General features: G+C 40.6%; 1 protein-coding gene and 1 long non-coding RNA gene across 4 annotated transcripts in view; one reads left to right on the forward strand and one right to left on the reverse strand.

Moving 5' to 3' along the window:
• Positions 1 to 18,956, forward strand: part of LOC116281280 (uncharacterized) — a 209,747-nt gene that overhangs the window by 36,052 nt on the left and 154,739 nt on the right. For all 3 annotated transcript variants that reach the window (XR_012072331.1, XR_012072330.1, XR_004190687.2), the window contains exon 3: positions 2,486 to 2,556. This is a non-coding gene — a long non-coding RNA (uncharacterized lncRNA). The remainder of the gene's footprint in view (positions 1 to 2,485; positions 2,557 to 18,956) is intronic.
• SLITRK3 (SLIT and NTRK like family member 3) lies at positions 1,284 to 11,418 on the reverse strand. The gene is made up of 2 exons (XM_006200846.3): positions 11,135 to 11,418; positions 1,284 to 5,439 (listed from the first exon to the last, which is right to left on the reverse strand). The coding sequence occupies exon 2, from the start codon at positions 5,416 to 5,418 to the stop codon at positions 2,482 to 2,484; it is 2,937 nt and encodes a 978-aa protein (XP_006200908.2). The 5' UTR covers positions 5,419 to 5,439; positions 11,135 to 11,418; the 3' UTR covers positions 1,284 to 2,481.

The following is an 18,956-nucleotide window of genomic DNA, read 5'->3' on the forward strand; positions in this document are numbered from 1 at the left end:
AGAGAAATAGTGAATCATGTCTGTGAGCTTTTCTTCATCTGAACTACACTTCAAATAATGGAGGACAAAAGTTTTCGGTACAAGGTACCAAATGCAAGGTAGCCCTGAAAAGTTGCATTTTATATTGATATACTTGTGTTTTTGATTTTATGCATACCTATGTTATTAGCCATATAGAATTAATCAAGAGATATATAAATTTGTTATACTTGGCATTCATGGGGCTTTTTTTTTTTTTTAGGTACAGTGTTTTAGTTTTATATCAATCACACAGCTTTAGAAGCTGCCAGTCCCCCTTTTTATGGGAAAACAAAAGTGATGTAAGGCATCAGTGACTTGCAGTGAATTACATTCCACATATAATGATAATTTCTACTAAGGGCAGCTTGAGGAAACACTAGAAGAGAATACTGGCCTCACTGCAGGATTCTGCAGTTACCAGGTCTATGAATCTCTGGAGCTCTGCTGTCCTCTACTGGCCTAATGAGACAAGTGCCTGCCTCAAAGCTCTTATATTTCTTTGTATCAGTTTAGTTTTCTCCACAAACAAGATACTGGCACCTTAAAAATCATGTTTTCTTTGGTTTCGCTCACATGTAAATGGATCATAACTTGGATTATTGTCAAATTAATTTCACAACATCATTTTAGTGTCACAGAGAAAGAAAGACTCATTCAGCATCCTCTCTATCTTAGTTCAAGCATGATTGGGGTCAGGTGTAGTAAGTGATGGGGAAAAAACAGTAGCAAAAATATAACAGTGACAGTTTTCACAGATAAAAGAATTCTGAAAAATTGGTACCAAGGCATTATATTTTGATTGGTTGGTGTGTGTGTGTGTAAGTAATTTTGCTGTACATTTTAAAAAAGAATAGTAACTTTACTTTCCTTTTCCTTTGTTTTTAACTATCATAAGATTCATGGATCCTCGAGTATCTCCTAATTGATCCTGTACTTCTTAGAAATATAGTTACTTTATTTTCTCCAGGTTGCATCCTGCCTAGGGAAAATGGTGCATCATTGGGGTGCTAAGTTTGAAATTCATAATCCAAGAGAAAGAAGTGAACTATATAAATCAGATTTTTTATGTCCCAATTGTATCCGGGTATGGGATAGGCATGGTGGGTTATAAGATTTATTAACATCACAGTGCATCAAACTTGTTAATAAACTAGCTTTCTGTATAAGAAGTTAAAGAAAGATTTTTTTAAAAATGGGAGCACGAAAGGCATGGCATAGCTGGAGTTTAAGGTTCAAGCTTTGTATCCTCTATATATAATGTATTATGTTTTTCAAAAACTTTTTATTAGGAAAGCTATACCAGACGCATAATCACTATACAATGATTAAACATTACCTTTACAATTTATAATCACTGAAATTACAGAATAAATATATGCACATTTCTTTTGAATCTTTGTGAGAGAGAAAACATTAAAAGTGCTTCCTACAAAGCTGTTAGTGATATATACCCAGTTGCTTTTTTATTTTTTTTTAATATTTTATATATATATTTATATATATATAAGAAAGTGCAGATGTTCTCCAAAAAATCTTGACATCAGGATGAAGTGTCACAAAGAAGGTGCTCATCCCTAGCTGTGTGCCTCCAGCTGTTAAACCACCAGGCCTCCACTTCAGTAGGATCCAGCCTAGAAGATGACTTTTCTCAGGGTGGTAGGAGAGATGCTGTAAGCTGTACACTAGGGGTGAAGGAAAGGTGGAGCTATGGAGAGAAGAGGAATGGATCAAACACGAACCAATTAGATTGAGTTGAATGGGAGTGCTGTGTGTGTGTGTGTGTGTGTGTGTGTGTGTGTGTGTGTGTATACCTGCACCAGAAGGAAGAGGCCACAGGTTTAGGGACCTGCTTGTGTTCAGGGGTTTGTGATTTGCCTGTGGGTATATGTGTGAGAAAAACGAGTGGGTGAGAACATTCGAGCAAGACCCACCCCTCCCTCCCCGTCTTGCAGTTTCCAGGCATGCAGCAAACTGCATTGTTAATACATGTACAGAATCTGTGCCATGATGGGAAGAAAAAAGAAAGCCACAAATGTCAATTTGTTCCCCCCATCCCTGTCAAACAAAACTACAACTGAAAAAAAAAAGTTACTGAAAATAAAGACACACTGAATTTTACTTAATTAGGATCAATACAGCGATCCCCAATATACCTTATACATGGCACAGTCAAAGTCTCAAGTTTCAGTATAAAAAAATAATGATAACATTTGCTGGCAAAAGTCTGCGAAGGCACTTCATTGATTAATGATCTGAGTATGGCCCTTCCTCCAAATCACATCTGAGAGGGGAGAGCATACATCTGTATTTTCTAGTTATCATGCGGTTTCAGTTCTGTTCAGGGCAGGGAAGTTTGTGAGAATGGAGTTATTGGGACAAGTGTAAAGGGAGCAAGGGATATATTTCTTTAATTTTTCTTTTCTTTTGAAAAAAAGCACTAATTTATTTTTTCTTTTTCTGTTAGAACCTATACGTTGTCTTCTCCAGGACTTCGAGGTAATCCGGCTTGGTTTGAAGTTTGGCCCTTAACTCGAGGTAATCACTTTTTTGGGTTTGGTGGTCTGTGAAGCCCTTTCCAGCCGAGAAGAGAAGGGTTTCTTTGAGCCTGGCGTCCTGCTGTAAGTCTGGGTATTGCATGCCAGGAGGGTGGACATGCAGTTCCTTTAATTTGGGCACTGTGCCATAGAGACAGTCCACAAATCCCACTGTGCAGGGGGCTGGTTGTGGCCTCTCTCGGTCTAGTAGCATACTGCCACCACCGCAGCCTCCCCCGGGAGGAAACAGCACCACCCCACCATTCTCGTGGTGGCGGAACCCACCCAAGTCTCCCTCAGTTCCCGCAACTAACCCTGAAACCCCACCAACTGCTGGGTGGTGAGGGTGAGGGTGATGATGATTCATGGTCACTATGGTGTTGAGCTGGGAGCTGGACACTGCCAGGGCCCACTCCTTTTCTTTTTCCAGCAAGGTCCGGTAGTTGGTGTGGTTCTCCTTGGGTGTCTCAGCAAACTGCTCACTTCCTAGGAGAACTTCACTCATTCCTGGCGGTTGTGTCCCAGGAGCCCCACGTTCGGCACTCCCTACCTCCTGGACTGATGAAACAGCCACCTCCTCCTCCTCACGAGGCTTGTAGATGGGGTTGTTGCACATCTGAGTAACTGGGTGGGGTATGTACTCATATACATGACCCACAGGCGGGGCCTTCTCTGGGGAAGAAATAGTTGGTCGTCCCCCACCTCCATTTCCACCTCCATTACCTCCACTATCCTCAAAAAGCCGGTGGCATTGCATCTGGATGCCAGTGAGGTCCACACCTTCCTGCCGCTTGCTTCTAAAGGGCAGCTTCTTCCGGCGCCGTCGAAGGACATAGGCAAAGAGGCCTGCAGCAACAAAGACTGCTGAGAAAAACAGAACCAATAGGCTGAGAATCAACACTGAAAGTGGCACAGGGCCCCCAGGAGCAGAGAACTCATATGGTGATGCACTCGTAGGCCCTCCAGCAAGGTGAGAATCTCCAGGCTGGGCTGGGGATGCTCCAGCTGGTGCGATGTGCAGCATCTCTGGGCAGAGAACTTCCAGCTCAATAGTGCGCACATCACGGTGGGTGAGGTTCTCAGGGCTCCTGCATAGCACATCACCCACCACACTGACTGAGCTGATGGTTTCAATCCACTGTTTGAAGGGAACCAGGTCACAGGTACAGTCCCAAGGATTCTCATTGAGGTCTATCTGGACAATGGCATTCAAGTGTTCTAGGACACCAGCCACAGGAAGGTAGAGGAAGTAGTTCTTCCTTAGGTTGAGCCGGGCCAGGGATGTGCCTGCAAAGGCATCCGTTGGCAGGGTCCTCAGCAAGTTATTGTTGAGGAATAGCAGCTTCAAGTTAGGCATGAGGCTGAAGGCTGCAGGCTGGATTTCCCGGATGACATTGAACTCGAAATACAAGTAGTGCAGACTCTGTAGGCCTCGGAACATGCCTGGTGTCAGCTTCTCGATATCGTTGCCATTGAGAAAGAGGCTCTTAAGGTTGGGCAGGTTGATGAAGGCCCCATCCTGGACGTAAGAAATACGGTTGTTCCCCAGATGTAAGAGATCCAAGGAAGAGAAATTCCAAAAATCAGAACGGTATATTTTCTGAATCAGATTGCTACTCAGATACAGTTTCTTGGCATTCAGTGGCCTTGGAAGAAGTTCAGAAATGTTATTAAATCCTCGCTCTTTGCAGTTGACAGTCAAGCCAAGGTCATTGATGTGCAAATTACAGGTACACCCAGTAGGGCATATAATAGGAATGGGTGGTCTGGTCTGGTAAGGAGCAATGGGAGGTTGGTTTGGACCAGGGTATAAAGCTTGGGATGTGGAAGGCGGCCTTGGTGTTCGAGGCTGTTTCGTGGGCTTGGGCTGTTTATTTGAGGACTTATATTCAACAGAAGAAGCAGTAAAATGGACAGAGGACAGCATTGAGGAAGGCTTAGTTGGCCATGCATTCTCCTTGTTTGGTGACAAGTGGGGAATCCCCAAACTAGCTTCCACCTCAGAGTCAGACAACAAGGGACAGAGTTCTGTCTTCCTGATTTCTCGTAAGTCTTTTCCATGGAAATGGAAAGGGGTCTCGCAGGTGATGTCTCCCACTAGGGCAGTGTAAGGAATGCGTTCCAGCCAACTCTTCAGTTGCACAATTTCACATGTACAGTTCCAGGGATTTTCTTCCAACTGGAGCTCCATCAGGCTTCTGCCAATGTGGTCTAGCATTCCTCGGTAAAAAAGAACTTTTAACCTGTTTCCACGTAGGTCCAAGTGGGTTAAGGAGACAGCCTTAAATAAGTTGGCTGGAAGCATGGGGATGAGATTGTCATTTAAAATCAGAACTCTCAATTTACTTAGGTTCCGAAATGCCCCACTCTCTATACGTTTAATGACATTGTAATCTGCCTGCAGATATTCCAGACTTTCCAAGCCGAGGAAGGTGTCATTTCTGAAGACGTCTAGTTTGTTCTCATGTAGATATAGCCTCTTTAAAATCTTAAGGCCATTGAAAGCTCCTGTTTGAATGTCCTGCAATGCATTGTTCCCAAGGTTAATGGACACCGCATTATTCAAATGAAGAAAACTGTTGGTGTACAATTTCCTCATTGAATTCCTCTGCAGATACAGTTTAAAAGGTCTTGACCAGAACTCAGTAATCTGACTAATATTTGTAAATCCTTTACTGTCACAATGTATATGAAAGAGGCTTTCTTTAACTTCACAGTAGCATGGATCAAAACAGGGCTCATCTATTTCCTCTGAGTCCTCTATCAGGGGAATCGGGGTAGTCCATCCTAGAGCAATTGTGCTTAGAAGAATTATCCACAACATCCTCCCTCTGTGAAGCATCTCAGCTATAGAAGGTTTCATCGTTCGTGGTTGATTACAAAACTGCAACAGAAATAAAGATGCAGATTTTTAGCTTTTACTCATATGCACTATTCTCATTGACTCCTACGTGTGGGGCTTTTTGAGAGTGGTATAGAAACTTTAGCAGTTGTTGAACTGACACTCAAAACGACCTATCAACATGCATAATATGTCCTATATTTTAAAATAAGGAGACTCTGAAATATTATACCATGTGATGACATTTTCCTGAATTAAGCCGTACTTGGTAAAGAGTGTATCATACAATCAAAAGCAGCCTTCATTGGCTGTTATAGTAAGCAGGGGAACTGGCATACAGTGATTGCTCTGGGGGTAGGCAGATTCAGTAATAATGGCCATCATTTGGCCATTACACCTGTTTGCATGTAAGAACTCACATTGACACCAGAGGTACCTATTATAGATCTGACTGGAGCTCTGATGGAAGAATAATGTTCTTTAAACTATGGGTTTCTACTCATAAAAAGACATAGCATTCTCCAAAGTTATTAGTTTAAAGAGTATGATAAATTATGAGCTCACTGACCAATATCAGATGTTGAGATGTATTAGATGATTGGTTGCTCAGGAAAACCTAAGATTTCTCTTAAGAAGTAAGCACAATATACTTAATTATAGTGTATGCTCAGTAACACACTATACCCCAAGTGCCTTTTGCCCAAGCACAGATTATTAACATCTCCTTTAATCAAATAATTTCTTCATAGGTGTATCATTTGGCTGCTTAAATCCTTTAGGAATGATTAGCCTTTCTAAAGAAGAAGCCCATGCAATTGTCACAGCTAAAGATAGTGACAGCGAAAGGATGCTGAGCCTGGAAGTGTCTGTATTAAAACACTTGCAGAGTTTAGTTTGGAATGTATATTTGTGCCTTCAAGATCAAATGAAGAACCCTGCAAAAAAGGTGGAATGGCAGGTGGTTAGTTAGAGGAGAGTTGGGTAATTAAAGGCAAGAAAGGGTGGACACCTTGATTCTTACCTGCTGATAAATGATCTATTACATGAAATACATTTCAAAGAAAGACATCATTCTTTTCCAACCAGAAGAAACAAATACAGTGCACTATTCTAATAATAGAGCCTTCCTCTGTGGCTCCCTCTGCTTGCCTAATATCATCAGTAAATGAAAATGCGTACATAAATAAATTATAATAATGCAGTTTTATTAGATTGCCCTTTCTGAGTCACTGAAATATCAATCACAATTGAATGGTTGTATTTAATCAATAAAAATAAACCAGAGTTTTTAGCATATATTTTCTCTCCACACATAAATGCATATACATTAAGGAAATATTTTGCCAACTCTCTAACTTAAAACACAATGATATAATTTATAGGGAGAGAGAAAAGAATAAATCTCCACATTCGACGTGCATATAATGTACATAGCTGTAAGAAAAAGAGAACGCATAAGAAAGCAAAGAGAAATTTGCCTCAGGCATGCAATACTCAATTTTTAGAAACAATTAATTGAAAAAAGAGAAAAGCAGATGAGGCTACATTGCAGTATCAGTTAGTCTTCCCTGCCTCCCTTATAAAATATTAAAATCTACTTAAGTTCTTTCTTTTTCACCATTCTTTTCTTTAATTTTTTTTTCTTCTTTTTGAGGTCCCTGAGATTTAGACAAGAAAGGCTCCAGATGTCTTTGACTTACCTGTTTTGCAGAAGATTTTTTTTTTTAGCATTGACCATCGGGGTGGGGGCGGGGGTTAAAAAAAAAAAAAAGCTTGAGTTTAAGGATTCTCTCTCTCCCTCTCCCTTCCTTCCTTTCGCTGAAGCTGAAGCAATGGGGGATAGAGGGGGTTGGCGGTGGGGGCGGGTGGGGGACCAAAGGAAAAAAATAAAAGGCAGCAAGCTTGAGACGTGCTGGGAATGCAATGGGCCTGTCAATGGGCTTCTTTAGGATGCAGAACTGCCGCTTGGCACACTCAGTAGAGGAGGGAGGAGAAGGGGCTGCCGCAGGCTTCCAGCTTCCCTGTCTCCGCGGCTGCCGCCGCCGTAGCTGCTCTCTCTGGGTACCGGCAACACATCACTGGGCACTTGGAGGAAGGGCGGGAGGAAGGCAGGGAAGTCAGGCTCAATCACGGTGCAGAATCTGTGACTTATCTTGGGCTGGCTTTTTTTTTTTTTTTTAATATGTGCTGTAACCCTGGATCCAGCTTTCCACGTCACAAAAATGAGCTCCAAGGAGGGGAACGCGCTTAGCATGGGGTCGGGCGCGAGCACTAAGAAGCCGTGACTATACAGTTTGTGTGTGTGTGTGTGTGTGTGTGTGTGTGTGTGTGTGAGGGAGGGAAGGAGGAGGAGGAGAGAGAGAGAGAGTGAGAGTGTGTGTGTGTGTGTGTGTGTGTAAGGGGAGAGAAAAGAATTGGAGGGGTGGAGATGACAAACTGTCAAAATAAGAAACAAGAAGGAAGAGACCAACTTAGGGGAGACATTCCTTTAGTGGGGAAGGTGGAGATGGAGGGGGCGTGTAGGCTATTATTTATTTTTATTCTTTTATTTATTTTAACTGCCAAGGAAACCATCGCTTGATTAGTTTGCTCCTCTAGTTCCCAAATCTCTGCTCTCTAGTGTAGATGGTTTGAAAAGTAAGACTACCTTCAGGATTATCTTTTTCACAGCACAAACACACTTGTCTCCAAAAGACGGGGATAAAGGAAAATTCAGGTCTCCAAAGCAGAAGAGCTGAATCTAGCTGATTCTACTTGGGTGTCCTGAGTAAGAGCTCAGGCAGCCTGAGTGACTTGGACTGAGTTTCTCCTGCATTTTGCTTCGATCTCTTTGCACCAGGAATCCTTTTGTTGTGATGCAGCTCAAAGCCTTATATTTCCCCTGGGTTCAACAGCCATGTATTTGCTTCCACCTTTTAAAAGACAGAGATAAGCCACTGCTCTGGAAGGATATGTAGACCACTTGGGTAACAAAGACACATTTCACTTCTTCCACCCAGCAAGACCTCGTAGGGATCGGGGGCAGCATTTCAGGGTTTCGATTCTTCTTTTCTTTCATTTTGTTCCCCCAAATATTTCTCTGTGATATATTGGGGAAGGGGATGGAAGAGAGTCATGAGGGTGGGGGTGATTGAGGGAGAATGTTTCAGTAAATAGGAGCCATCAGATCAGAGCTCACAGGAGCCTCTAAGAAGAGTTTTTAAAGTCTCACCTGGCGATTCTACAGTCCTACCTGCTGGGAGGAAATGCACCTTAGTGGGGAAACTGGAGAGAGGCAAGCAAACAGGTCTAGTTAGCGGGAACTGTGCCTCGTTAATCCCCCCCCCCAAACACACGAATCTTGTTACCAAGTCATGGGGAAGGGAGGGGCTTTCTGGTGGCTAAAAACCTGGACTGAACCTCACTTGCTCAAGGGCTCAAAGTTAGCCCATAGAGATGGCTTTCTCTTAAAGCGCTTTTTTACAAAACCAGATTTTAAAGGAAACACGGCTTATGTATGAATTTCTTACCATTCTAAATGTATATAAATCACCTACCTCAGCAAAACGTGTCTTAAAGTCAGTCATAAGATGTGTGTATGATATTTTGCTTTTGAAATGACCACAACTGTGTCCTCCACTCCACAGTAGCTATCAGAAACTAACTAAGCAGGCGGGGAGAATTCTCTGACATTCTCCACCCTTGATAGTCCAGACCCACCCTATTTCTCAGGTCTCAACCGAGAAGCAGACCAACACCGACAGCCAGAGCTCAGAACGCGAGTAATCCCATCTCCTTCACCAGCTGCCAGCCGCTCCCCCCACTTTTCCCCCACACCACCTTCTGCACCCAATGTGCAGAGGCGGTGACTGTTTCGCCGATCTTATCGGAACCCAACATGCGATGGAATCGATGGGTAACCGGGAGGCTTCCCGGAGCTGCCCAGTGACGATAAATGGCCCACTTTGCATTCATTCTCACTTCTCTCTTGATAACAACAGCCCTCTAAGTTTTTGATTTGGGACATGTCCTAAAGGCTATTTCACTGTTTTCCTTTCCTTTAATCTCAGTGTAGCGTATCTAAGCCTTAGGAAAAGCTCTAAAAGTTAGGGGATGAAGGGCCCTGGAGCCCCGGTTTAGAACACTTCCTGCTGGGAGCGTCCGGCATCATTTGTCCACGGGGAGGACAAGAAGCCCTTTCTCCCCACAGTTCCCCCTTCCACCTCCCCCTCCCCTTTGCCGGATCTCCGAGCCCAGTAATCTCTCCATATCTAAGATTAAATATTCCAATATGGAAGCAAAACGGTCTTCCCTAGAACAAATAATTAAAATGCTGCATCATTCATTTTCTGAAGAGCTCGGAGCCTTCCAGAGGTCCTTTTCTAATCCGCTGTCACCAGGCGAGCGAAACGCACAATGGGTCTGTTTAGAAATGGAAAATGATTAAAAGCTCAGGCCATTTTCCTTCTTACAACAGGAGCGATCCGTTGGGGGAGGGGCCCTCCGCTTAGCCACCTGGCCTATTTTTTGGAGTTACTTACGATTTACTTCCCCAAGAAAAGGGGTCCGAGGGTTTGTTAGTCTCCAGGACCACTCCTGTCATCCTTACAACTAAACGACCCAGTTTAAAAATAAAACCCCCAGCACCTGTAAGCGTACAGAAGCCACTGTGGGCAAACTATACGCTCTACAGTGCACATCCCACACGCGAGAATACTGGTTTCAATTAGGCAAAATAGGAAAGGATGGCGGCGAGTACCTAACCGTGCAGAGCGCTCTCGATCTCCGAGGTTTACTCCAAGGGGCTTCCCAGCGGGAGGTGCAAACTCTCTGGGAGGCTGAATTGTATCCATTATGCCGTCGCCTGCAATTTCTCCTCCAACGGCCACTAACTTTCAGAAAGGCCACCAAATCTCGCTTGTAATCCTTTTAAGTGTTTCCGCCTTTGAGACTTGCAAGGAAATGGTCGGTGCATACCAGTGGGAGAGCCGGGCGCGCACCTAGCGCGGCAATGCCAGTGACAGGAGCTCACGACCACAGTTCTATTTACCCTCGATGGCAGGCAGGAAGCTTGTGTATCCCAGGACTGGGTTCTTTGATTTAAATTCTTGGTGCTCTCGATTCAGCGGCGAGTCTCGCGGTCCCCGAGAACCCTGGCTGAATCTCTGGGTTTTTCTTTCTCGCTTCCTGAAAGGTTGTCACTCACAGCGCAATTCCTGCCCGAGGCCTCTTTCGATACGAGGAGCCGGGACTATCCCTTGCCTTTGCCGGGTGTCTTTGCTCTTGACCCTTTGGGTAGGTGGGAGTGGGGGTGGGTGGTGTGTACACGAGAAAAGAGGGTGGGGAGGGGCGGGAAGGAGGCAGGAAGGGGGCGACCAGATCCCAGATCCTAGCATTGGCCAGACAGCGAAGGTGGGGGCGCGGGGGTGGGGAGGAGAGGAAGGAGAGAAAAAGAGATACGGGATACAAATACAACAGTATGGCTGTACACACCAAATTCGACTTGGATTTAGATCTCGGGCAAAGCACCAAGGTGAAGCGATCCTGTCCTCAGAGAGTGAGCCCCCGAAGAGCTCACTATTCAAGCATCCTTACTTCTCGAGCGGGAGAGGGTAGGGGGCGGGGAAGGGAAGGGACCGCGGAACGTTTCAGGCCAAGGAGACGCTCACGGCGGCGGCATCTTTTAAGACTGACCTGCTTTAAAAGTGCCACTTTAATGGTATAGGAAATAACTAAAATCGGATTACACGTTACTTACCGACGTCTGTACTCAAACTGGGAGCGCCAGGTCGGGTGTTAGAAGGCAGTATGCGAAACGCTGGGCTGGTACCCCAATTCAAATCCATCAGCCACCCCCAAATCGCACACAGAGAGAGCGGCGCTCGGGAGCCCCCAGATCAGCCCATCGCTGATCCGCCAGCTTGTCCCCCCACCCCCCCGCACCCCCGGCCCCTCCTCCGCGCCAACTGTGTAAATCAGCCGCCGCAGTCCTCTCGCCGCGCATCACAGGCAAATCCCTGCTTAGGAAGCAGGGAAGCAAGTGATTTTCTCTCTCTCTCTCTCTTTCTCTCCCTCTCTCTCTCTCTCTCTCTCTCTCTCTCTCTCTCTCTCTCTCTCTCTCTCTCTCTCTCTCTCCCCCTCCCTCCCTCCCTCTCTCTCTCTCAGCTTTACAAAGAAAAACCTTGTAAAATTCAGTGACAGGAAGTTAGCATTATGTATCTGTGGATTGACTTTAACTTTTATTTGCAAATGAGAGATGTCTGTTTGGAAAATTACAGCCCAGACCAGAGGGGGCGGGGGTGATCAAATTAAGAGCATCTGAGCTGTATTGGTGGGCGGTATCGCTAAACGCCTATCAGAAGCTGTTTCCAAGTTATTTGCAGTAGCCCTCCACCTTCATGATACATAGATAACACTTTGCAAGTACAGATATTTCCTAATCTGTTTACACCTGCTAAAAGGGAGGACAATAAAACTGTATGGTGAAGGGAGGTGTGCGGGGGGTGGGGGGACATTTGCTGGAGAGATGCTGGATAGCATTTCCTGACAAATTAAATAAGGACACTTGAACAATTATTACACCTATGTGGAAGTGTTATTACAACATTATATACCCACTGGAGGCGACCATTACCCCCACTGCAGTCATACTAACGCAGTCATTTAATGCTCCATTCAGTCTGCAATGTAAACCAACGCAGTTCTTTTTAATAGATCTCCTTCATTAGAGACTTGTGTTGGAGAAAGGCAGCCCTCTACTAACTCCCAAACTGAATAGAAGGTAGCCTGGGGACTCATCTTTGTATCTCTTGCCATTCCTTCCTCAACTGAGTGCAATAAATTGTCCAAGACAAGGGAAGTTGTGTAGCTATTATAATTGTAGATGTAAAAAGAGCCCACCCTATTTTCAAAATCTTTCAAAGGAACTCTGACTCAACACTTGCAAAGAGACAGTACTCTTTTAATTTATATATGAAAACTTTTGAGAAACAGGCTTGAAGATGAGATTTTAGCCTTTATTTAATGGATTTTCTATATACTGTGTTATATCATTGTCACTCTTTATTGTATACTTATAATACCACAAGTCCAGTGTCCATATTAACCTCATTCAAAGAGAGAAGAGGATGAAACTGGTTATAGTGAAAACCAGGGGCCTGTGGGCCTGTGGAATTTTCTTGGATATTGTGTGTGTGTGTGTGTGTGTGTGTGTACACTAAATTCAGTATTGGTTATAAATAAAATGTGAGTTTAGACTGCTTTTTAAAAATAACATACTTAAAATGTTTCACTTTGTTCTCCAAAATACTCAGTTTTCTTTAAGACTATTTAGATTAACAAGATACCTGCAGGAACCAAGAAAATGATAAAAGCACCACAATATCAAAACCTATTCCTTTAAATATAGCTTGTCACATCTACTGGCATGAATTCCAAACCTCTCTTCAGTGTTTTCTTGCATAATAAATGCTTCCATGTGAATTTTACATATGTTAAAACATGGATATGAAAAGAACATTTGTCTTGGGTTTTCCACTTGCTAGGTCTCCAAATTCAGTTTTAAAGTGCTATATCCAGGAAAGATTGCAAAAAAAGTCCATCCCTGTAACAAATCAGTCTTGATTTAGGAGAAACCAAGCTATATCGGTAGACTAATGAGTCATAGGCATGTTTCTGGCCTTTTCAGGTAGTTGCTCAATTTGAGGAGAATCACTCCTGAGTACACCATATTCTATGTGGGCAGGTATGAAATCACACACACACCCCTGATCCTCAGGGCTGGAGGATATTAGAGTAAGCCTGAAAGACAGCAGGCAATATCATTCCTAAAATAGCTGAATCTCTTTAACTTTTTTTCATTTTATTTGATTTTCAAAGTTATTTGTTGATGCGAGAACTTTGAATATGTTAATATATTTACTCTGAGCAGATGGCTTGATAGTACTGGGGAGCTACAGAAGATTGAATAATAGCTAGGAGGGGTTGTTAGTGTCAGAAGTGAGTACTTCCAACACAGATATTTCAGGCCAGATAAAAAAGTTGTAGGGTAAGTGACTGTGATGGACCTTGGAGTGGTTCTTTAGTGCATTCTGTGAAGGTATTTAATTATCCATAGTTTTATTTTAATCACACATAATTTACTTGTGAAAAGGAAGAATTCTTACAGAAAAAAATGTTCTTTATGGATGATGCATAATGGATAAAAGGAAAATACAGAAGTAATGTACAGAATGTAATTTTCAGTTCAATAAAAATTAAATATTTTTATATTGCTGATTGACATATATTTTTTGTTACAAGGACATTACAGTACTTCACAGCTTCTTTTTTTTTTTTACTACTGTGCCATTTTCCAGAGAAAGACAGAAGGGTATTAAAATGAATAAAGTGGCATATTTTTCTTGTCTAGCATATATTTTACTTACTCTGATTTAAAAAAATAAATACATCGTTTGAAAGATTTAATACTAACTGAAGTAATACTAAAGAGTTTATTGTATAATGGAGCATTCACCCAAAAAAGATCCAAACTGCAGCAATCTATGATTATATATGGCATACCTAAGTCATCTATATATTGTATTCATTTGCTTTTAACTATTGCATAAACATCATGAAGCTGACCTCTTTTTTTTCTTTGTACATTCCAATAATTTTCAGGCCAACAAACTACATATTTCATAATACCAAAAAGTTGATTGTATCCTCATTTCATCAACTTTTTACCACTGTTGAAACAATTGAAAATATTGTTCCACACACAATTTTTAAATGAGAATTTAGCCTAGAAAAAAGTAGGGAAATAAAAGTGTGATAAAACAGGAATTAAATATTTTTAGTTTTGTTCTATTTTAGGGCTTTTTAGTATTTACTGAAAGAATTCAAAGGATTGAGCAATTCATACTGAAGGTTACATACTTACATTAATGTTTGTTTGTATAGATGTTCCTAAACTTCCATAGAGGAAATGTGTTTGAAAAATTTTATATAATGTAGAAAAAGTTTCCAAGCATTGGTAACTATTTTTTTCAAAAGCATCTTGTAAAATTTAGTGAATCAGGTACATTTGTAGGTGTTGACTGCGTTATCATTATAACTAACAAGCTTTAAATATGTAGAAGTAGTTACCAGATATTCAATTGGACACTGATTTTTTCTATCTTGTTTCACTAAAACATTTAGAAACATTTTTTAGGCATCCATTAAATGAAGTCTTAGTTTATTTTAGAAGTAAACACATCTTTTAATCTCAAATGTTAAGTAAACTATTTTAGGACTCTCAGAGTTAATCTTTTGAGTATGAACAACCTTCCAAATTTTTATTTGTAGTATGGATTCAGCATAGAAAGAAGTTGTTTCCTTTATAAAAGATTTTCTAAAATTATTCGGAATTAACAGATTGTAGATATCAAGATTTAAACTACTGAGAGACAAATAAAAGTGTTAAGAGACCAAGTTAAGGGGAAATTAATCAAATATATTTATTGAAATGAATTAAGCTATTGAATAGTACATGAGGAAATAAACAATAGGTGTTACGTAGTGGAAAGAGGTAAATCACGTAAGGTTTAGAAGTGAAGGCAGTTTTTTTTTTTTAATACATCATAAAAGAAGGGAATAAAAGTAATTTTATAGCATCATGGAATCTCAGAATTAAGTGAGACTTGAAAAGTTTGTCTAGTCTGACCAGGTATGTGATATTCAGATCCCTACTTCACTATCCGTTGCCAAGTTGTTGTCCAGACTATGCTTTAATATTGCCTATGATGTGCAGCATAGTATAGTTCAGGGCGGCACATTTTATTTTTGGATAAATCTAATTGATAGAAAAATGTCTAAGCAAATTGAAGAAAATTAGTTTTCTTTAACTTCCCATTCATTTGTCTTAGTTACCCCTTGAGGATTTGTTTAAAAATCTAGGGTAATGAACTTCCTACTTTTTGAGATAGATTTATATGTATTGAGAAAAACTCACCTGGAAGGTAGAAATGCAGAACCAATCTTCAAGAGATAAGTCAGAGCTAGAGAAGGCATCATTTAAATTGATATGATAATTGAAGCTGTGAAACTATAGAATTTGTGGTAACTACTACAGGGACAAGATGTTAGAGGACATTATAGGGCTTAAAAGTTATTTCTGATATATTCAAAATATTGAAGCTAATTTTCATAGAAATCTCTGTGGGACCACATTTTAAGATCTATATGTTAAATCTACTAATCTACCCTCTTAATCTACTAATTTAAAATCAACTACAGCATCATAGCGGAATAATATTGGTATCAGCTAAAGAAGCTAGGGAGCCTGAACAATACATGTAGATATTTATAAGTCAAATCAAATTCCCCCTGGTCTTTGAACTTGTGAAATCTATTTGAAAACATGAATATGAAATGAATATTTTTAAATGAGGCTGATTTCAATATAAGCCTGCTGAAAAATGTTTTCCTTACCAACTATGGGACAAGATGAAAGGTTTTAATGTGATCATGTGCTAGAATTCACAGATAATGTAAATCTTATGTACCACCTTGCAGTTAAGGATAGAACAACAATATTATGAAACACTGAATATATATCTGAACATTAATAATTCCTAAACTGACTTAAATCCAAAAAAATTGTTTTCTTGAATTTAGTTGCCCTTCTACGTCACTCTGCTGAGTGTCTTAGGATGTAGCTTCTTTCAGCTTTTAGGGTCTATCTAAATCTCCCTTCACATTTCTATGTTGTTGATCAATGTTTAGTTATTCCCATGTCTGTAACTCTGTCTTTTGATTATTGAAATTGATGTTCTTTTGTGTCTGTTGTGTTTCTATTGACATTTGGACACCTAAAAGTAAATATATGATTCCATAGATGCCATTTTTTCCCCATCATATCTAAGAAAATTCTCTTCTTTCATAGATGAATGGTTTGAATTTTATTTTTTTGATGTTAGTGTTTTTAAGAATTTGGTGAGTGGGAGAATGTTTTTTATAAATGTTATTTTTAGCAAATATTTTAAATAACAAGAAGAAAAATTAGATAAATAGATGTGGCATAGCTAAGATAATATTCACTGTTTTTTAATGATGGCAAAATTATCAAACAGTGTGGAACCTATGTTACTATAAATTTACCCCCTCCAAAAAAAATCATTAAATACTTTCTAGAAAGCTTCACCAAAAATAAAATAAAGGACAAGGATATTTGCATATTTAAGCATGTATTTTAATGTTGTACCTTTAATATCTTCAAAGAATAATCTGACCTAAAATTAATTTTCTTATTTCTTGTTTCAGTTGAGTATTTTCATTGAAAGGGTAATGGTGAAATGTCTCATGTGATTAATACAGTGACAAAATGTTTGCTACCCACTTCTCTCCCATTTTGAAAAACTTTATGATTGATTTTGTAAAATTTGAAATGCCATGAAAAGTAGCCAAAATATGTCTACACATACACAACTGATACTCACGTATGTGTGTTTCTGTATGTGTGTGAGTTAGAAGGATTCAGAATTGGAAATTAATGGATTCCTTATAAAATCTTTTAATTGTTTTGTCTCTAAAATTATTTTGTCTCTAAAGGTGGGGCAGGGGGTGTGCCTAGTTTCAAAGGCTCTGTAGTGTAGCAAACAAAATAGTTATCCATGAGATAGTAAAATTGAACTATGCATCCTAAATACTTTTTTATTGATGCTGGATGTTAGTATTCATTGAATTAAAAACCCTCGAAACACTTATGTCACAAAGGATCAGATAAATAATCCTAGGAACTGACCTTTTCCTATGGGCTTAAGCCAATGCCCTGGAAAAATAACACTGTTCAGCAATTTAATAGGCCGACATCAATTCCCCATGTGCAAGCACTTTCTATCATTTATAAAAAGGTACCATGTTTTTAACATTCTAATACTTTTTAGCTCTTATGCCAAAATATATAAAAATTTAAAATATCCAAGCCTTGAATATTTTTACTATTTCCTAGAGTCTTTAGCAATCTAGTTTAAGAAAAGGGGAATTTTTTTAAAAAAAGGATTTACAGTGTTATCTCATGGAAATTCAAGGACTGAAACAAGTACAGCCAGACCTCATAGGAAACATAATTGGAAATTAAGCCACACTTTGTCTCTTTCAGGGTCCAAATGGTCTCCCTGTCACCTCTCTCACTTCCCATCTGTTCTGTACAACAGCAGGAATGATTTTTTTAAACCTAAGTCTAATATTATCTTCTAGTAACCCTCTAGTGGCTTCCCATCTCTCTAGGTAATAGCTAGTGTTCTGACCCAGGTTCACAAGCCCTGTGTGATCTTGCTCATTCCATATTTGACTTCAACCCTATCACGTGCTCTCTTTCTCCCTCTGTCCCTGGCAGTTTTCCCTCCCTTGCTATTCCTTTAACTCACCAAGCACACACTTATCTCAGAGCCTTTGCACCAACTATACGCTCTTCCCAGAATACCCTTTCCACAAATACCTGCATGGCTGGCCCCATCACTGCATTCAGATTTCCATTCAAAGGACACGTGGTCAAATAGGCACCCTGACCGTACTACCTCAGGTAGCAATTTCCCCATTACTTTTAAACTTCATGGCTGGCTGGCTGGCTGGCTGGCTTGCTTGCTTTCTCCTTTCTTTCTTTCTTAATAGACTTTATTTTTTTAGAGAAGTTTCAGGTTTACAGCTGAATTGAGCAGAAAATACAGAGTTCCCACATAGCCCTCCCCACCCACACATACATACTCCTCTACCCTCAACACCCCTCATCAGTGTGGCATATTTGGTACAATTGATGAACCAACATGGGTACATTATTATCAGCCAAATTCCATAGGTTACGTTAGGGCTCACTCTTGATGTTGTACATTCTGTGGGCTTTGACAGATGCATAATGACATTTAGCCACCATTATAGTATCATACAGAATAATTTCATCACCCTAAAAATCCCTTGTACTCCATCTATTCATCCCTCCCTCTCTCTCCCCAAACCCCGGGAAACCACAATCTTTTTATTGTTTCTGTAGCTGTGCATGGCCTGCTTTATTTTTATTTCTACAGTTTTCTCACCTAATGAAATACAATTTATATGCTTGTCTCTCCCGCACTACAAGAAGCAGCTTCATGAGAACAGGGACTTTGTCTTAGTCATTGTGGTGTTCCTGACACCTAGAACAGTGCCTAGTACATAATGAGAACTCCATATGAATGTATTAGAGGGATTAAGTGAATGAATGGTCTCTCTAATCTCTACTTCTTTTTGAGTCTTTTTTTTTTTTCCTTTCTGCTAAGCTGCTTTCTCTGCATCAGCTAACACACAGCTCATAATTGCTACATGGCCTTTCATCTGCAACGTTCTCCAACAACTGGCAACTTCTCTCATTTACTTTAGTTCAAATTCCTGAAAATCTAATTGGACAGACATATTTTCCCAGTAAGGCCACACAAACTATAAATTTCTGGCCAGTCTCTGGAGATATTCTTTTTCAGTTGAGCATATGCTCCTGGTCTAATAAGGCTGAGCCACTTCAGAGTACGGATGATGAGGTGTGAGGAGCTGTGCGCAGGCAGCCAGGCAACACAAACACATCTAGT

This window comes from Vicugna pacos, chromosome 1 (assembly GCF_048564905.1).
Source record: "Vicugna pacos chromosome 1, VicPac4, whole genome shotgun sequence".
In the NCBI taxonomy this organism is placed as follows: Eukaryota; Metazoa; Chordata; class Mammalia; order Artiodactyla; family Camelidae; genus Vicugna; species Vicugna pacos.